This window comes from Paramormyrops kingsleyae, chromosome 12 (genome assembly GCF_048594095.1).
Source record: "Paramormyrops kingsleyae isolate MSU_618 chromosome 12, PKINGS_0.4, whole genome shotgun sequence".
NCBI classification, from domain to species: domain Eukaryota; kingdom Metazoa; phylum Chordata; class Actinopteri; order Osteoglossiformes; family Mormyridae; genus Paramormyrops; species Paramormyrops kingsleyae.
Window position 1 is genome coordinate 12581518 of NC_132808.1, and position 20290 is coordinate 12601807.

At 48.9% G+C, this 20290-nt stretch overlaps 1 protein-coding gene across 3 annotated transcripts in view; it reads left to right on the forward strand.

Moving 5' to 3' along the window:
• The first annotated feature begins 3536 nt into the window (after positions 1–3536).
• Positions 3537–20290, forward strand: part of LOC111850983 (ankyrin-2-like) — a 149688-nt gene continuing 132934 nt past the window's right edge. The window contains exon 1 of one of the 3 annotated variants that reach the window (XM_072718722.1): positions 3537–4211. In XM_072718722.1, the coding sequence (XP_072574823.1) occupies positions 4134–4211 (78 nt within the window). In that variant the 5' untranslated portion in view covers positions 3537–4133. Of the gene's footprint in view, positions 4212–5501; positions 5610–13683; positions 13816–20290 lie in introns of those variants that run through there. The other 2 variants (XM_072718719.1, XM_072718727.1) reach the window with 2 other exon arrangements.

Consider the following 20290-nt stretch of genomic DNA (forward strand, 5'->3'; position numbering starts at 1 on the left):
GACACTGAACCACACTGAAGTGACTTTCCAGTGAGAACATTTTGCTGTACAATAAACCTGAATTTTATCAACATGTTTAATTCATTAATTAAAATTCAAGCCTGTCGGGCTCCTGGTTCCTCAATGAACAGGACATGGCAAAATTCTTCTCCCATCACACTCTGGCACTTGGTACCAAGTCACACCCAGCACACAGAGCAACCAGTAGATAAACCATAACTCCCAGGACTTCTAAGGCCTGATTGGTCATGAAACATCAACAAACTAAGCTGAAACGTATAACAAACACAATTCTCCCGCTCCATTGGTTCACCTTGGTAGCAAGATAAAGTCCACGCATTGTACGGAACTTACTGGAGACAGCCTCGGCTTCTAGACTCTACATGAGATATGTATATAGATATTAATTATATGACATTGAATCACTGAAAATACATGGTTAACATATGATTAGTATGATTAACATGATGCAATCAATTGCGTAACATATTATATATTGACTACTACAACTACTTTAATAAGCTATAACTCTTTGTGCACCAGTTGGGGCGGCTTCGAGTCTCTTCCTGCAAGTGGTTTCTCCCCCCCTTTGCTCCACTGTCTGCCTCTCCAAGGTCCGAGCTTCTGCGGAGCCAACTGCAGGCAGCTATCACAAAGCGAGGTCACACAGTATTCAAAACAATCTCTTCTTGCCTAAGGCCTAAAACATAACAGACCCAATATGCCTCCCCTCCCGGGCCTACTAATGTCCAATTTTACTTCCACACGTCCACCCTTGCTGTTTACATTTATATTTATACTTGTGTCACCTGCGACAAGGCACACTGCACTTTAAATACAAGAAGACACACTGCACTTTAAGTACAACACGACACACTGCACTTTAAATACAACAAGACACACTGCACTTTAAGTACAACACGACACACTGCACTTTAAATACAAGACACACTGCACTTTAAATACAAAGCTCTAGCATCACATGCACATGTACAGTTTTTAACCTTGATTATTTTCTATATTAGAACAACTTCTGTACTTCTGTATATTATTCCATACTGCACTGCATATTATTCTATACTTCTCCATATTATGTATATATTTTAGTTAGTTATTGTAACTTTGGTTATTGTAACTGTTCTGCCTCACTCAAATTCTGTTTTTATCTTGTACAGTCTAAGGGTCATTCAGGGTACATTTCACTACATGTTGTATGACCATGTATGTGACGAATAAAGTATCTTGTATCTTGTACTGATCTGAAGTTGACTGATAAGAGACCAGACTCTACATCCAGCCTCTAAGAAATATAGGGGAGATGCATGAAGCCATGGAGAAACGTTCAGGAGACTTGAGCAATTTGCTGAAAAATCAGGAGTGCTCAAAAAGTCAGAATATCGCCCTTCTCCTCAAAATGTTAAATCCTGACCAGGGATTTCTCCTTAAACAGTGTGCCCTGAAATTCACCTGATCCACATGTCTTTGCACTGCAGGAGGAACCGGAGTAGGTAGCCTGCAGATCATGAAGAACATGCAAACTCCGCACACGGGCCGCTGGAGCTGCATTTGGACCAACCCTGAATGAACCCCATCTAGCACAGTTTTTTCCAAATCCAATGCAGTCTCATGGGAGTTCTGCTGTTGGTGCCTGACCTGAATTACTTTAATAAAATCAGCCCTAAATACAGAGAGGTTGGTTGATGAATGAATTGCTACGTAAATGAATAATGCTGCTGGGACCATGAACCTGCCAACTAGCCGCAATGTTATATCTTAGTATTCCGGCTTCCATGCTGGTGCCCCACCCATCTCCGACTGCACCATTTCAGCTGGCCACACCCCCCCAGACTGTACAGCCTTCATGTCCCACTGCAGATGGGCTGGCCCAGAAGGCCTAGGGATGGGTGCCGGACAGGCTTGGAGAGACACAGAAGCCATGAGATTTAACCCTCAATGCCGGGTCAACCTCTCATTCCTCATCCACCCCCAGGATGAGCTGAAAATGAAACAATTTTGTCCTCCTCTCGAACTGGGCTAACTCTACACTTACTAAGCCCTAGTATCTAAACTGTGAGGACCTGTGGGTTCCTCCCACCCCGAACACTCCTATCCCAACGTTTCTTACTGTACTGCCACTGGACATGAGAGCCCGCAGGTCTCGCCCACCCAGAGCTCTCCAATCCGGATGTTTTTCACTTTATTGCCACTGGGTGTGATACCCGCAGGCCCCTCCCACCCAGAACTCTCCAATCCCGACGTTTCTCACTATACTGCCACTGGGTGTGATACCCGCAGGCCCCGCCCACCCAGAACTCTCCAATCCCGACGTTTATCACTGTACTGCCACTGGGTGTGACAGCCTGCAGGCCCCGCCCACCCAGAACTCTCCAGTCCCGACGTTTCTCACTGTACTGCCACTGGATGTGATAGCCCGCAGGCCCCGCCCACCCAGAACTCTCCAATCCCAACGTTTCTCACTATACTGCTACTGGGTGTGATATCCGCAGGCCCCGCCCACCCAGAACTCTCCAATCCCGACCTTTATCACTGTACTGCCACTGGGTGTGACAGCCTGCAGGCCCCGCCCACCCAGAACTCTCCAATCCCGACGTTTCTCACTGTACTGCCACTGGGTATGAGGATCTTTGGGTCCTTCTAGACAGACTGTAACTGGAAGTCATCTGTAGTACTGGAGCACTGTGCCAGTCTCCATTAGGGAAACCATATTTATTCCTCGTTAATCTCGTTAGGCATAGCAACTGCAAAAGGTCAGGCATCATGTAATAGAATTGCTACAGTCTGCAGGAGCCGTGGCCATAATGGGAGCCATTGCGTCTCCACCCCCCGAGCGAGAATACCGATAACCCATGCGCTCCTAAATCACGTCTCTCCTGGGACTCTGAGACACCCCGGAATAATACCCAGAGTGTAGATCTCAGTATCCCTAAAACCGCCTCATTAGTGTCGAGATCTCAAGCCAAGCACATTTTAAATTATTGAGAAAAACAGCAAGATTGTAAGAAAAACAGAAATAACAATTATACTTTGTTACACCTTGGTTTAATTTGTAAAAGAATCATACGGCATTCAGGCTCAGTACCGTTATTATGGCCATTAGCCCAGATGGGCCCTCCGTGACCTCATTCTAGAGGTAACCCCCCTGGAGTTCATCAAAGGAGACAGCAGCCAATCGCCATGCGGCCCCCTGACCAAACGCCGGCTACCGCTCCAGACATGGACATGTGTTTGGGGTGGCTCCAGTGCCTCCTCACCCCACTGCCCCTGCTGTCGACCCCTACAGAAGGTGCAAATTGATTTTGCCCCAGTCCTGCGATGCACGGAAATGTCCGCATTTGTCGGGTATAGCCGATCCTGCCTCCCTCTAGAGGTACTGTGTTGACTCCCCGGGCTATAGCACTGCCAGGGCAACAGACACACCTCCCCTGGTTTCATTTAAATGACAAAAAAATCATCCCGCCTTTGCCTAGTCATACTTGTTTGTGAAGATGCCGTATAAAAATATGAACAACGAACGTTCGTATTTTCCGTGATATTTCAAGGACGTTAAGAACTTCCTTCCTTACAAACGCTGACGAGGCATCTAAGTGATTTACCTTGGGGTCCACCCTAAATGTGGGCGGATAAAATGTGCATATTTATTATACGTATATTTGAGCTTGAAATGCGGCCACAACGGGATTATTAACTAGCGTCTTAAGACTGGCAGCTCTTCCACCCAGTGCCGGTGACACTGTGCGTGATCAGACGGGACTTGTGTGATCTCATCTTCAGGGCTGCCCGCCTGCTTTCTGCTCACGATCCCGGAGACGGTGGGAGCGCTGCGGCGAGAAGCACGGGCGTCCTGCAGCCTCTGGCGGCCGGAGCGGCGCTGGATCGCACACACACACACAAACACACACAGACACTCACTCACACATCCACAGGCATACTTGGGGAAAGGTCATTCCGCCTTTCGAGTGGCCACTCACTGACTGGCTTTGAAACGGCACCGGACCGTAAGCCCGGACAGAAACTCCCGCGGTTGCCCTGGCAGGTTGTCACCGCAGCCGCGGCTGCTCTCGCTGCGGCGAGAGTGAACGTTAAAGAAAACCCCGGAGAAAGCGACACTGAACATGGCTTCTTCCCCCACCTCCCCATCGCTTGGAGGAGGGTCCCCGTCCCCCTCTGCAAATGAGGATCGCCTTTGCCAGGTGGGTTAAGGGAATTTCGATCAGTGTGCAGTTTAGGGGTCTCATAGTTGTGCAAGTACAGTTTTAGCAGGTCGGTGAAAGTGACAGCGCGTAGCAGTGAAGAGGGCTATGGGGACCCGTCTCCGTCCTCCGGTCCCCGTAAAGACACATGGGGACAGTATTATAGGCGTTGCCGTGGTTACCAAGCCGTCAAGGTGCTGCGCTCGAGCGCACCCTTATCCCGCAAGCGCGTGGGACACCGCGCTGTCCCATAGGTGGTAATGACTTGCAGTTTGCGGATTCAATTAATGGCATGCACGTATTCGCCTCACTTCGCCAGCAATGCAGTCTGTGTAGTCAGAGCCAATTTCTGCTGCACAGTGCACAAACATTGCATCAAAGTTAGGACATATTCGCGGACCGACGCAAAAACAGAGACGCTTTCTTTACGAGCGATGCGCGTTTTCCTTTCCTCGTCCAGACCGCTTTCGGATGGTGCTCAAGAGTTTAAAAATCAGTCGCAATGCTTTAGCGTTGATCTCTTTAATATGATAATATGGTCGTGTTGATTAAACAAGTGTTGCATCTGTATCGCGCTCCTGTTCAGTTATTTGTTTTCACCCTCACAGCTTGCCATTCAAAAATATTTTATAGGTTTTTTTGATAAAAGGACATAAATTAAGTGCATTTCGGCGGCAACTTTCTATCACGAGAAGCGGTATTTATATTCATATTCCGTTGTCTTTCCAACATATTTCTCTTTCTTCTTGCGCGTTTAATTATAGGTTTGTGGGCGCAGCTGTCTCCCAGAATCGGCCCGGTCCTTTAAGCCGGAGAAAGCGCCCTTGCCCTCGCATTGACAGGATAACCTTCACGCAGTTTTGCAAGTCATGGTTTTATAACCGAAGCTTTGCCTTAATACCAGTGAAACTACAGAACATGTAATGAAATGGGATCGTGAGCGTCTCATACGACAGTACAGATACTTTACGGTATTGAGAATCGTTCTAAATATGAAACACCGACGATTACACGGCTCCGTTAATCATCAGCATGAATACAGTAAGATATATCATGAAGATGTATGGTCTCGCTGAGCGTTTTGTTACCTGACATCGTTGTAAAATATTTATAATTTACGAGCGAAAACGAAACTGAAGCAGAGGCAGCGATGCACCTGCTACGTCTAAACGCGGCACCAAGTTGTAGTTACCGCTCATTGGTAGTTAGTGTGGTTACTATAAACCTTTGCTTAACCCGCTGTGCAGGCTTACACAACTGATGTAATCCACTGGCAGGGTGGCTACAGGAAATGTTAGTTAACTCATGGAAGAGGTGGCCGGTTACGATCGATACGACGTTGTTATCAAATTAGCACGTCATGGTATCAAATCGTGCAGTGAAGAGACCCTGCAAAAGGTAGATAATGCCTTTAATTTGGGGCAACTTTGGGAGGCTGTCTGCGGTGAAGTACGGAAATGGCTTTATGTTTGGTCTTTAAAACATATTTATTAAGCAAGCACCACACGTTTACATTGCAGGAACTGGTGCACGGCGTTGTAAGGGCAGTCACATATTTTATCATTAAGTGGGAGTGGTGGTATATTTATAGTAGGTGGAATAAAATGTTTTTCATGGGGGGGCTGTGGCCCGTATTTTGCACAGTGAACAAGCATAATCAGGAAGGGAATAAGACGATGTTGTGGGTAGACTGCAGTCGATTTGTATCAGAGAGACAGTGCAGTGTCCCCGCTCAGTCGGAACAGATTTCTGGCACTGATCCCTCTGGTAGGATTATGGCCTTTGCAATATGTACGTCGTCCATCTCACACGTGGGCGTCTTCTGACTTTTTGTTGTCATTTGTGTGCCAGCTTACTACTGTCATTTCTGGGGAATCATAGAAGACCACCTGGTTACAGCGATTCATTTCCTTTCGAAACACTTAATGGACTGCATACGGAAATCTTACTGGGGTCGTCGTTTCCCTGTAAACGAAAGCCTGAAATGGAAGAAGACAGCCAATAAAAGCTGTTTTTGTTGTCTGCCCTTCGGAAGACATCTGCCGTTCTTTCCGGCCCAGTTAAGGTCAATCTGTGACAAAATGACGAGGGCCGGCGATGACGTGTGGCGGGAGAGCCGCGGCTGTCCTGCCCGGAGGGGTCGGTGATGTCATCCTCCAGGCTGCACCAGATCAATTAGACTCTGTTTGTTATGGTTGCCATGGCAGCAGATTTACCAGCATTTCCTCAGAGGATAATAGTGATGTGAAGAGTGGTGACAGAGAGAGAGAAGTGGTGAAAAGCAAGGAGGGGAAAGGCAGAGGGAAAGAGAGAGGGGAGATAGGGCCGAGTTTTTAAGTACATTTATGATTTTGCCAAAAATACTTCTCCTGCTCATGAAGGAATTACATAATTCCCCAAATAGTCATGAAAAAAAGTTCATTGACAGTAAAACATAATGTGGAAAATCACACTTTACAGGGAGGGATATGGGGTATACTTATTTCCCCCACCATTGAGACCCTGTGCAATTATGGGATAATGGTGGATTGATGGATGGATGGATGGATGGATGGATGAGTGTGTTTACAGAGCAGTATCGTTATTCCGCAGTCTGTGTGGGCAGGCAGCCCCTCAGAGTATTGCGAACTTATAAAGGTGTGTCCCTCTCCCATAGCCAGCTTTATATTCATTTACAGGCGCTTTTGTCCAAAGTGACATACAAGGAGGCAAATAGCACGTTACAGACGTACAAACATACGCTCTGCCAAGGAGTCAGTCAGGCAGAAATGCGGCTGTTCTGACTTCCCGATGAATGCCCAGGTGCAGCTGTAATTTTTGTGTAGTTTATCCAGCGAATGGATTTGCTGACGTTGGCCACCCCCGGCTTCGTCCCTGTGGGTCCTGCTTAGCCCTCTGTCAGGGACCCTTTGCTGGGCTGTGGGCCCCCTGAACAGGTGAGGCAGACTCAGTGGTCTCAGGATGGAGTGTACCATTTGTGAGTCACTGGGGGTGTGTGTGTGTGTGTGTTTGCGTGTGGCCAGTCTGATCATCATCTGCGATACATGGCTATCCCCAGCCATACCGACTTCCACAGCCAAAGCCCTCACAGCAGGGAGACCTACTTTGCAGGGCTGGCAAATTTGCGCCCCCAACCCCCCCCCCCCCCCCAAAAAAAAAGCATTTTCATAACCCAATGGCTTCATGTCAGGATTAGCTCTTTTCTGGCTGTTTTTAGCCGTTCTCTGACTGCACTCCTTGTAGTCTTTCCGTGGGACAGGGTGTGTTATTGTGTGCTGTTTATAGTCATCTGGGCACAAACAGTATTGATTTAACTTGAATAATGAAAAAAATAGAAGTTATTCACCTATGGGACTATGTTTTTCATAGTGAATCAGGGCGGCATTTCCTGCCAGCTTATCTGCTCATTTATTTCTGATTTTTACTTGTACTGATGCGCTAGTGTGACGGTGGCACCTCCGCCGTCTGGGGATCGACTCGCCCCCGCGTGTCTGTCAGGCCCCCCCGTGGCTCCCCGGCTGGCCGTCTTTCACGGGTGGCCGCGCCTCAGCCCCGGGGGTGTCGTCGTCCGGCAGGAGGTGCCCGTAGGACGGCTCTCACGGCTCGTCCGGAAACGATGCGCTTTTGGAGCAGATGGGGAGGTCGGGCTGAGCCCGGAACGGCGTGAAATTCTTGCGTGAACTTGCACTGTCCAAGCGAGAGAAGAAGGTTGTACACGGTGGGAACGGGAACCTCTGCGGGCCTGCAGAAATGGAGACGGCTTCCCTCTGTAGGTCTGTGTCTCTCTCTGCTTCTGTATTTAAGAGGAAAGCTTTTATTCTGGCCTCTGCAGAGCTGAACCTGAGTCCCACATGGAGACATGGAAGTGTGAAGATGGAGGTGTGATCATTCCTGGACTGGCCCTGTCTGGATTGACACTGTGTTAGTCTGCCTGATTTGTAGAACATATCACGTCACTGTTACTGTTGTGTGCCGTGACGTTTCTTGTGTGGGTTTAAAAGACGACCTGAGGTTGGAGGGGTAGGGTCAAAGGTCGCGTGCAGGGGTCAGCCGTACCTGGTGTTTCAGTGTTTTGACTGCCCCGCTTTCCAGAGCCTCACCACCGGGGGGTGCACATGAGGCTGTGCTGCGAACCCCTTGAGGTTTTTGCGCTGGGAGTCAATGCCTCCTTGTCCACGTTGGTCAGCCACGGGATTGCGGCACAAAGAGACGCCTGTTCCCCCGTGGAGAGACCATCCCCAGGGGCTGCTCTCCTCAAGGCTGAAACACAATCGCACTCATTTAAGGCCGAACAGCTTCTGTGCTAGATGTGCTAGATTGTGGCCGGCCTAGAATCTTCCAGCATGGTCAGAAGTGGGGCTGGGCTAAAATCAGACCTGCCCCTCGCCTGTTACAGATGCTACCTTCACGATACTTGTGGGGATAGCTTGGCCTACCCAGAATGCACCATGCTGTACACGCATTGGTTATGTGCTGCGACTCCTTTTGACATATTGCAGACCCTAAAGGGCAAACAAAGGCCGGTGATGTCTGGTGCCTTTTTCGATTAAGATCCCGAGTCGTTTCGGATCTCCATCTTCAAAGCCTTCTCTACTGGGCTGTATCTCCGTTGAAAGAAAACGGTTGGAAATTTCATCCTCCGAATGCAAACAGTTCAAATCTCAAACTGCGTTGGGAGGAGGGGGCAGAATCGAGCTCCGGTGTTCAGTCATCTCCTCTTGGGGCAGCTTCTAAATTTGGAGACCGCTACCTGCAGCTAGTGGCAGAGCTGAGGTCTGCATCCGGAGGGGAGCGCTAGGTGCCCAGGACCTGGAGTCGCAGCTGGATGGTTCTCCTGTCAAATCCCACATAGGCCATTTGTTTACCTGTGTGTCCTTTTCAGCTGCTCGGGTGCAGAGCGGCTGATACGATGAACAGATTAACAACTGATCCAGGATCAGTGTCCGGGAGGAGGGAGGGTACCTCAAGCTGGAATACGGCTTGTGAGGCTCCTCAGGGTGCGACGTCTGCTCTGCTCCTTCAGCTCCAAGATGGTTCCTGATTTGTGGTCTGAGCCCTTGACTAATTCAGCCATTACTAGGATGAATTTGTTCTCTTGAGAGCGGACAAGGAAGCAGTTGAGAAAACATGCTGGAATAAGTCTGTTAAAGGCAAAATAAATTGTATATAGCAAGGATATTTTATAAACATGAGCCTTATATAAGTCTTATAGCATATAAACACAAGTTTTATATAACCCCTTACCTTGTAAACACAAGTGAGCCTTGGGTTTGTGATGGTCAGGGTGTGTTTTATGTTTACTTTACTTTCAGGGAAATATGTCATTTGAATTATTTTCAAATTTTCATGCAAAATGTCCTGTGGTGTGACTGTTCCTGCAATATGCCTGTTAATGTGAATATCAGCAAAGCGGTGATGCCTGAAAATGGACTGGAAGGCTTTTGGCATTATTTTACAGGACTCTGCTTTCCTTAATGGTGCTCTTTGATATCACTGAAGATAGAAGACGTAGCAGATTATAGATTATATTTTGTAAACTTAATCTAGTCCTGCAGTGTGGTGCATATACCTGTTTTATAGACAGGCATTTCCTTGGACACACGTGGGGTCTTTTTTATCAGTCCATCACCAAGAAGTTTGAGGCATTTGCCTCTCCTGTTTGAAAACGCAATACTTTTCTGGAATAATTATGTTATTTGAGTATGAGTTTAATAAAGTGGTGGGGAGGAAAAGAAACAAACATTAGACTTCAGCGTAAAGGAATTACACAGTGCAACTACAAACAGGATATAACCAGGCCTGTGATCAGGGCCTGAGACACTGAGCCGCAGTCTAACTTATATCTCTGGTAGCACAGTGACAGAGTAGCCTCAGAGCCCATGTCTGCCCCCGCCCCCGGGACGTACATAACCCCATTGTAGTGGTGTTAGGCACTGCCTGCCCATGCAGCCACTGAGATTGTGGCCCAGCTCTGTGGCTCTCTCACGTCTCCCATATTACTGGCAAAGGTCACTGAACTAAATTGTTTCTGGCCTGTGTTTTGAGTTTGTCCTGGGGACATCTGGGGTCCTCCATAGCAGGTCAAGCCAAGTCAAGTGGGCTTTGTTGTCATACTATCCAAATACAGGTATACTGCGGCATGAAATATTGTTCCCCCAGGAACAGTGTGACATACAAACAGGAAGTGATGGGAGGGTTTTTACAGGAATTAAAGTGCAGACACAGGACAGTGTGAAACAGGGGGTTGGACAAAACGGTTTATATACAGTTCTCACAGAAATTCTAATTCTGTAAATATGTTGCCAATTTATTGATTTCATAGCAAAAGTCCATTGACAAGCAGTGCTTAACATATCCTCACATATCTTCCACACAAACATTTAATATTTTTCAGAGGTGGTGATTTCAGGCCCAGATAGTACAAATCCAGACCAAGGTTTTGTTTCAACAAAACAGTTGAGTACTCTGTAACTGTGACCCTTCATACTCAACTGGTTGGTTGAAACAAAATCTTGGTCCGGATTTGTACTCTCTGGACCTGAAATCTCCACATCTGCTGTTTTAAAAGTGTTGTAATTTTGATTGACTCATTCAGTTCTTTTTTTTGCCATTTTGCTATTGATTGCAACTGTAGTCACTGGCTCCCAAAGGGATACTAAGCAGAAAAGTTTGGCGCAGTATGTCATTGCAAAGGTGTTACTAATTAAAAAGCACCCAGTGAGACTGCGTGTCAATGAGCTTTTTAACTCAGAACAGCTTTACTCTAATTTGGGTTTCAATTTATTCCTACTTGAAGTAAATGTTTTGCTTAAAACTACTGGTTCTTTCTAATGTGATGCATATTTTTGTAAACAAATTAATAAAGCAATAATTTTTGTTATGAAACCAATGAATTTGCAGTATTTTTACTGAATTAGGGAAGCGTCCCAAGACTTTCTGTGAGCACTGTGCATAGTGCAGTGTGTATGTGAACAAGAGATACAGCAGAACAGTTACAGTGGGTGGCTTGGATGAATTGATAAATAATAATAAGTGAAAGTGAGCAGTGCCAGTTTTGGGGGGGGGGGGTAGAGGGTGAGATGGGCAGCAGGGCATTTCGTGTCCTGACAGCCGGAGGAAAGAAGCTACTGTAGAAGCCGGTAGAGCTGGCTGGATGCTGCTCTACCTTCTGCCAGACGGGAGCAGGGCGCAGTGCAGGTGGAGGTGGGAGGGGTCCCCCACTGGCAGTGCGGCTGCACTGTTTGTGCAAAATGTCCTTGATTCAGGGACATTTTCCACAAACAGTGCAGCCGCACGGGCCCTGATGCTGTCGAGGACCCCTCCCGCCCTGCCCATGGACTCTGTGTCCGGCTCCCGTTGTGGGCTTTGGGTAAATTTCCTCTCTGTTTAGTGTCTGCTTCTTCACCAGCACGTTCAATACAGCAGCTCTGTCCACTGCAGGGATTCGCCTCAGTCCAGACTGGAGATCCTTTCCAGCTTAGCCAGTCTAGCGGGGCAGCATGGTGGTACGGTGGTTAGTGCTGTTGTGTCACACCTCTGGGGCCCGGGTTTGAGTCTCTGCCATGGCTGCCAAGTGCAGTTTACATGTTCCCCTTGTGCTGCCGTGCGGTTTCCTCTAGGTACTCTGGTTTCCCCCCCGCAGTCTGCTAAGGTGAATTGGTGTTACCAATGTGCCCTGTGATTGGTTGGTGCCCCATCCTGTGTTATTCCCTGCCCTGCACCCTTGGTTTCTGGAATAGGCCCTAACCCAGGGGTGGGCGGTCTTATCTGCAAAGGGCCGGTGTGTATGCAGGTTTTTAGGATAACCATTAGGTCAGCTGTTCAAACACAGGTTTGGGGACTTTTCAGCCAATCAATCCTATAATTAGTAATCTAAATAGGGTGTTGCAGTGAAAACCCGCACACACACCAGCCTTTTGCAGGTAAGATTACCCACCCCTCCTGTAGACCCCCGCAACCCTGCACAGAGCAAGCAGGTACTGGAAATAGATGGATGGCTGTCTGGTGGCGCAGCTGAGTAAAATTTATGGAGCATGTGGGAAAGATGGGGAACCGCTGACCTATTAAGCAGGTCCTGGATGTTTCATTTTCTAGGTTGGAAGCGTCCTGTAAGGGAAGAATCATTAGCGACGTTCAGCTGCTGCAGTGGCTGTTTGCTGTATAAACTCACTCACTGTAAGGGGGCCCTTGAAGGTGTGCGTCACCTGCTGGTACATCAGCCATCTTTGATTCCTCTCCTCCGTTATCTTGTGGAACCCTTTCCATCCTCCCTGCTTCCATGTTTATAAACCATTTTATATAAATGATGAAGTAAGAGATTGGCACACTGCCTTGGGGCAACCATGTTGTGAAAGGCACTATATAAAAATAAATTGAATTGAATTGAACCTTGAGGCTCAGACAGTTGGCCTGTCAGCCTCTGATTGGGCACTGAGGCCTAGCAGATTTCCTAACGAATCAGCTCTCTGCCCGGCGGCCTCAGCTTCTCGGTGTATGCACTGTCACGATGCATTGCTGCTCTTACTCTAATTTTGGAATCTTGTGGATATAAGAGGATAAGCAGAATTCATACATTCTGTCCAGGTAAAATAAGCTCGTCAGGTTTTATGGTTTTGGTCGGAGTGGTGTGGGCTCCACCTTTATCGGTGAATTGCTAGTTCAGTCTCTTGACCCCTAGTGCCCTGGCAGAGTTGGTAACGTGACTCAGCGGGCGGCACGTTCCCTCATGCCGCTAAGGTTTGAGTTGAATCTCACCTCTGCTGTGTGTGGGGAGTCTGACTCTGTCTTCCTGGCGTTTGTGTTTTCTATGGCTATTCGGGATTCCTCCTGCAGTCCAAGGACTTACATGGAGCTCCTAAGTTGCCCGTAATGTAAGATTGTGTGTGTATGTTCCTGTCCACAGTGTACTCCACCTGCATTGCCCTGTGCCACCTGCAGGGGTGCTGTAAAGGGGGGGGGGGGAGTTAGCATGATTCCAAGGGCCCCTTACTGACAGGGACTTCAAAATATTTGGAGCATAATTGGATTGGTCTGGGTTGGAAGATGACTGATATGCTTTCAAGGGGCCCACAATCTCTCGCAGCACCCGTGGCCGCCTGGAATAGGTTCCAGGCCCTGTCACACCCCTGACCAGCGTAAGCATTCAGAAAATGTATGGACACAGAGAATTCTGCCCAGTCAAATAATAAGAGCCCACTTGTGATCTGATGAAGAATAGAAGAGAAATCAGACTGGCATTTTTGGCCCAATCCACACAGAATTAGAGAGTGGCCTGCCCCCAGATGGGCATGATGCGTCTGCAAGGATGTGCCAAGTCCACTTCAGTTCTGATTGGCCAGCGCGGTCTCCAGCAGTGGCCCCTGTTTTTCATTCCGACCGGTCCTGCTGCCACTGCCCACCTTTCCTGCTGACTCATCGGTCGGGCACCGGCCTCTGACTGGTGGAGTGGAGGTCACATGGCGCGTGAGGGAGAAAGGCCGGGATCTGGCACCGCCCTCGTAGGAAGGCTGTGTACGGGACCTGACAGGACACAGAGGCGGTCCACTCTCGCCTCACTCCGCCAGCACTCTCTCACCTCCGGGGAATCTCGTCTGAGTTGCTTCTAGTAAGTACCAGAGTTTGGCTTCTGTACACTTCTCTGCTGTTCTGTGCATCCTTTCCTGCACTCCAGGTTGTGTCTGGTGTTAGCAGGATGCTGGCTTAGTGAGCTGGGAGACCCAGTCCCTCCGTGAGTGTTGCTGCTCATGCAGGGGACGGCTGTTTCATTCTTCCTCTCTCGCCTGTTCTTGACTTCCGGCTCTGAATGGAAGTGTTCAGATAGTATCGGAGGGGGTGCGGAAAGTTGAACCTGCTGACAGACCCTGAACTTGTTCCTGGGCTCATATCCGTATTAAGATTAAGATTAAATGTATTGATCCCGGGGGGAAATTCTGGGCAACTGCATGTGGAGCTGGGGAGTACCCCCCCCACCCCCCGTCAGGTGTGAAAACGCCCCCACCTGCCTGAGCCCGTTGGGTTTTCGCTGCTTGTTTGCGTGCCACGTTCCCTGAGAGTTTTCCGTCTGTTTTTTATCCATCTTCCTGGCTTTGTCTCCCCCAGAGGGCAGGTGATGACCCGGCCCCACCGGAGAGTGCGCTTAAAAGCTCTGCGGTTTGTGATTCTTCTGGTATGTCTGGCAAGTTACCCGGCAGTTTCTTTTCGATTCCGTCCAGCTGTCCCGAGGACGTGTGACAGATCCCCCCTCGCGTCTTGCCCGTGATGAGTGACGTCCCCATGGGGACGCTGTGCTGTCTTCTTCCGATGCCCTTTGATGTGCCTCGCAGTCATAATAACAGATATACACTCGGTGCTCGTCATTTGTGGTTGTCATGGTTATTAGATCGACAGCTCCGCACAGCATTTTTGGACCCGGTTGTAGCATGCTGTCCCCCCCCATGGAGCCAGGAGGTTTCTACCCCCCCACCCCTTTATCCTTGCTCATTCCATCTGTGGAGTGCAGCAGGACTTGTTAGTTGTGCTCCAGCTCCCAGAGATGCGTTACGAAGGAGCTGAAGGCTGGGCAGATATACTGGTTTGCTGTAAGGTTTCCATGCCTGCTTGATAATAGTCGGGACTGACTATGGTGTCTCTGAAGATGGGTGTGTGCCGGTCCTGATCATACATGAAGTGTTTATGCTCAGATACTGAGACACGCCCACTCCCCCCACCCTTGTCCCCAATGGATTGTTCTGGACATAGGCCAGACTCTGTAATCTGATCCGGTTAATTATTGTTCTGGGTGACATCATGCATGAATGCATCTGAGGGTGCTACCCTCCTGCATGCTTGCTTACAGCTCTTCTCTCAGATTCAGAAATGGAAACCATGTGTCAGTGAGAGCTGCGCTCTCAGGTTTCCTGAGGTCTCTGGATGGGAGGTTGGCCAATCAGAGCCTAGCGTGACCAGCCACAGCAGCACCTCGAAAAATCCGAGTAATAAAGACCGCTGTCGTGTTTCTGACACTTAGCACGTGACGGTCCCGGTGGTAGAACGCCGGCGAGGACCTCGAAGCTGGTCGCACTCGAGGCAGGTTGATAAAGCTGGTGTATATTGGGTTTAAAGACCCAGGAAGGGTAGCGACGGCCCTCTTTGATGCCCCACCCCAGCCAATGTGGCTCTCAGCAGGGTTACACGAGGCCATCAGCACACTTGGCTGCAGGATGGAGTGCGCTGTTGGCCAACAGGTTGGAGGGACGCTTGCCATGCGGACTCCCATGCAGGATTAGGGCAGATTTGGGAGCGCGGTGACCGTAAACCTGGACCTCAAAGCCAAGTAACTGAACTGTCCATCTGCTAATTGCTAGCAGCAAGTAGACATTGCCTGCCCTCCAGGGGGCGCTCTAGGATGTCGGGGAAGGGGAGAAGAGAAGAGTCCATATTTAATCCATATTTAAATGGCGCCCCTTGGCCCCCAAAACATAATGCCGTCCCATTGAAGCCCTACTCTTGTGTTTATGACCTCGTATCGGACTCCCTCCCTTTCCAGGATTCTGGAGCATCTCCTTTGCTGGTCCCAAGGTTGCCTGATTCTCGGGAAGCTTCACTAATGGCTCTGTGGTCTTATTACATTAGTCTGGGGGAAAAAAACACATTGACGTAATGTTGCATTATGGGCCACGGTTCAGGGGGGGGCCGTGATGCTCTGTAGCAGACTGACAGTGAGCCAACCAGTCCCCCACCATCCCTGTCCCATATGTCTGTCCCTCCCCCTGTTTCAGGATCTGTCAGACCTTACATTAATAAATAACGAGGCTCCCGTCGGAGGGGGTGGATAAACGGGGGAGGAGGTGCCTCCCTGCTTGCACGTCACACTGCACGTTCCTCCTGCTCTCAGGGAAGCTTCTCCTCCTTTGTCCTGCTGCCCTGCAGAAGATGGACGCCGCGTTACCTCCCTGTTATATGCCCGTCTTTCAGGGCAGTCTGTCGCCTGAGTTCAGTAACTGGGTCTCTCATCTGTGATTATAAATGGGTTCTGTCAGGAATCCGATCTTGCAACTCCCTGTGGTTTGTGAGTCTGATGTTCTTACGTAAAGGTGGGATGTTTTAAATCAGGTTCTGAAGGTGAGCTGGTTGTCGGGCTGCTTTCCCAAGATCAAGAACAGCGTAATTTAACTGAGTCTCTTACTAATCAACGGCTCACCCTTACGATTCACTGAGGTCAATTTAATGTGACACCAATTAATTCAGTTCAGTATATTTTTATAAAGCGTCATTCCTTATGTAGTTGCCCCCAAGCTCTTCCCATATACAGTACCGTGCAAAAGTCTTAGGCTGTCAAAGAAAATAGTATTTAAATGATAGTCATGTAAGTGTGAAACTTTGATAGTATGCCTGTCAAAGTGTGTTAGCTTAGCCATTTCAGAAACTCTGCTAAAGTCACCCCAAAATTTGCAGCAGCCACCCAATGCACCCATGCATTTTTGACCCGACCCCTAGCACACCTATTTTGGCTAATCAAAACCTAATTGAGTTAATAAACAAATGAAATTAATTGATTAATTGATCTGGTGGTGAGATTTTACAAACTCATGGAATGGCTGAGGTGCCCCTGAGGAGAGGTTTGGGTTCATCTCGCCATCCAGCAAGATATCAGTGACTTTTTGGAGAACAGAAGAAATTCTTGTTTTTCATTGTGTTTCTTTTAATTTGCATGTGTTCTAATGTTAAACCGTGTTTTCCCCCCCCTCAGTGAATATAGAAGCATTGCCCAGATAAATAGCTTTAAACATTTCTTTTGACTGCCTAAGACTTCTGCCCAGTACTGTACATGTAGAAGTGCCCATGGCACAGGCACAGACAGGAGAAGATGGGAGACAGGAAAGGAGAGGAACAGAAGCCCCTTGGCGTGGAGGGGAGGGGGAACCCGGGGGGGGGTGTGGTCAGCTGGTGACTGAAGCGCGATGAATGTGAGCCTTCGTGCATGAGTTGCTCACAGCGCCCATCTTCCTGTGTAAAGGCCCCCGTCCAAGCGGACAGGTGCAGCCCCTCCAGCGGACCCCCCACATACACCAATGCTACCTAAAAACCCTGTTAAACTCTAGCACTGGCTCTGATGTCATCATGAAGCTTTGTGAACTTCTGTAAGGTTAAGGTTAAGCAGGCATTTGACTTAGCGAGTCGTACATCTGGCTCCTTAATGACAGTGCCACCTCCTGGCCCGATTCTGTCTACAGCAGCGACGCAGAGCCAGTTTAATTTAATGACCTGCTCTGAAGGGAGACATTACACTCTGACATCTATGTCTAATTGGCTTGAAAAGTCTCAATAAATTTTCTTCCAGGCTTTTTATAATCTGTCATTTCTGCATGATGATGTATCAGATTTAACGTCGGCTAACTGGGGCCACGACGCTGCCGCTGCTGGAACGTGGGCAGTGGACCTTCAGTGCTTATTATCTCTCTTGCTTCTTTATCAAGAGGGTGTTGCTATGGCGTCGTCAAGCGTGACCTACCGGTGTTGTCAAGGGGCACTCTTACAGGGGTCCTCAGCCACACTTTTCCCCTTGCCAAGCATTCGATTTAATCTCTGGCCTTGTGGGGCCTTTTGATATAGACCGTTAGCTGTTAGCGGGGTCTGATTTGCTTATCACCATTTGTAGGCTTCATGCTACTTTTTAAGTCCTGAGCTTAAAAGGATCCCGGCTGCTGAATGTGCACTGCCAGCAAACACACGCTTTGAAGCATGATGGGCTCTTTCATTCACCTGACTCTCTCATCAAAAGGGACTTACAGTAAAGGAAAGTTACAAGAGAATCTTTGGGATTCAAACCCACAACCTTTGCATCGCTCACACAGTGCCCTACTTGTTGAGCTACACTTCCATAAGTGTTTTATAGTTGTGGCGAACCTTTAGAGCAGGGGTGTCAAACTCCAGTCCCGGAGGGGCCCTGAGTTGAGTTTTGTTAGCTCTTGGGCAGCAGGTGATTTAGGGTTAACTGTTTGGCAGCAGGTGAGTTGGGGTTAACTCTTGGGTAGTATGTGAGTTAGGGTTAGCTCTTGGGCAGCAGGTGAGTTGGGGTTAATTCTTGGGCAGTAGGTGAGTTGGGGTTAATTCTTGGGTAGTAGGTGAGTTGAGGTTAATTCTTGGGCAGTAGGTGAGTTGGGGTTAATTCTTGGGCAGTAGGTGAGTTGGGGTTAATTCTTGGGCAGTAGGTGAGTTGGGGTTAATTCTTGGGTAGTAGGTGAGTTGGGGTTAATTCTTGGGCAGTAGGTGAGTTGGGGTTAATTCTTGGGTAGTAGGTGAGTTGAGGTTAGCTCTTGGGCAGTAGGTGAATTGGGGTTAGCTCTTGGACATTAGGTGAGTTGGGTTTAACTCATGGGAAGTAGATAAGTTAGGGTTAGCTCTTGGGCAGTAGGTGAGTTGGGGTTAATTCTTGGGCAGTAGGTGAGTTGGGGTTAATTCTTGGGTAGTAGGTGAGTTGAAGTTAGCTCTTGGGCAGTAGGTGAATTGGGGTTAGCTCTTGGACATTAGGTGAGTTGGGTTTAGCTCATGGGAAGTAGATAAGTTAGGGTTAGCTCTTGGGCAGTAGGTGAGTTGGGGTTAGCTCTTGGACATTAGATGAGTTGGGTTTAGCTCTTGGGCAGTAGGTGAGTTGGGGTTAGCTCTTGGACAGTAGTTGAGTTCCTACTCTAACATGCCGTCCCTGATTCCATATATGCTTATTCTGCATGTGACGTTAGTGATTCTGTGCCTGGGTAGAGGTGTTCGATGCTTCTGCTTCATGTCGTTTCCAGCATTCCAGATTATTCTGAATCCATCTGGAAAGCCCAGAGCTGACTTGGAGCTCTGTGGGCCTGGAGTGCGGGGAGTCTGTGCCAGGCCAGCAGAAGGTCAGCCAGCTCCTGGTCGCCACATTCCTGGTCAGAGGCTCAGCTAGTCACAGACGTCCTATTGGCTACGGAGGCTCCGGTCAGCTGATCACGCCTCCTCCTATTGGTTATCAGTCTGGGCACGGAAACGCAAGCACAAACATGCACACGACAGCGCAGATGTGTGTGAAAAGACACACATACCTACAGACACACTGGCACACGCCTTTCCTTGTTGACACATCTGGAAAGAGTGGAGCCAGTTTGCTTTCGTTCTAGGTATTTTTATCTGACCGTAGCTCTGTTAGACGCATTCCCTGGCTTTGCAGACTGGAATCTGCCTGTTTGTGCCAGACAGTATGTGTACGGGACCTGGTGTGTGTGATTTGGGGTGGGAGTTGGGGGGTAGGGCTGTTGCAGTGAGTTTGTGGACACTGCCAGCTGCTAGCAGGGCAGGGTGGGGGGCACTCTGTGGAATATGAAATGGCTATTTTTACGCAGCGCTGGCACGGCGGGGCTGTGACTGTTCTGGGGCCTTAAACTCCTCCTGATTAATACGGCTCGCTTTTCACTGGCAGAGGTTAACCCTGCATAGGGCTCTGACTGTCTGCAGCTTCCTGAAAGGCAGAGCGGGGTGCTAGCAGGGGGAGGAGCTTACAGGACTTACCACATGACCAAGAGAGCATGTCGGATTGTCAATGACGTCATTGTACTGGTCAGAGCAGAGTCAGGCGAGTTCTGCTCCGCTTTGACGGGATGTAATTTCTTATCATGAAGACACAGCTTCATGTGTATTGTGGCACATCACACTGGGCTGTTCTAAGCTGGCTTGGTGCTGCTCCAATTTATAGTGTTGGCTTTGGGGAGCGGTTTAGCAGTCAGAGGGGGCGTGGCCTTGTACGTGAGGGCTGACTGCTTCAGGCTCGCTGTCAGAGACCTGAGTGCAGAAGGGAGGAGGCCTTTATCCTGGAGAGGAGCTAGGCGAGAGCAGCCCTGCTGCTGTGGAGATGAATCCGGGCTGTCGTGGTGTGAGGAGGGAGAGCGTGGAGAACGCTGACAGCTGGCCCTGGTCAGGCGCTGCCGTCACATCAGCGTCCTCTCCCTTACTGCACATGCTCAGATAACACAGGGGGAGGGGCCACACCCTTTTGGCTGCTTAATCTCATTGGCTACCCTCAACGACCCATCAATGTTTGGCTTTATATGAAACTGCACTGAGAGATTATTTTCATT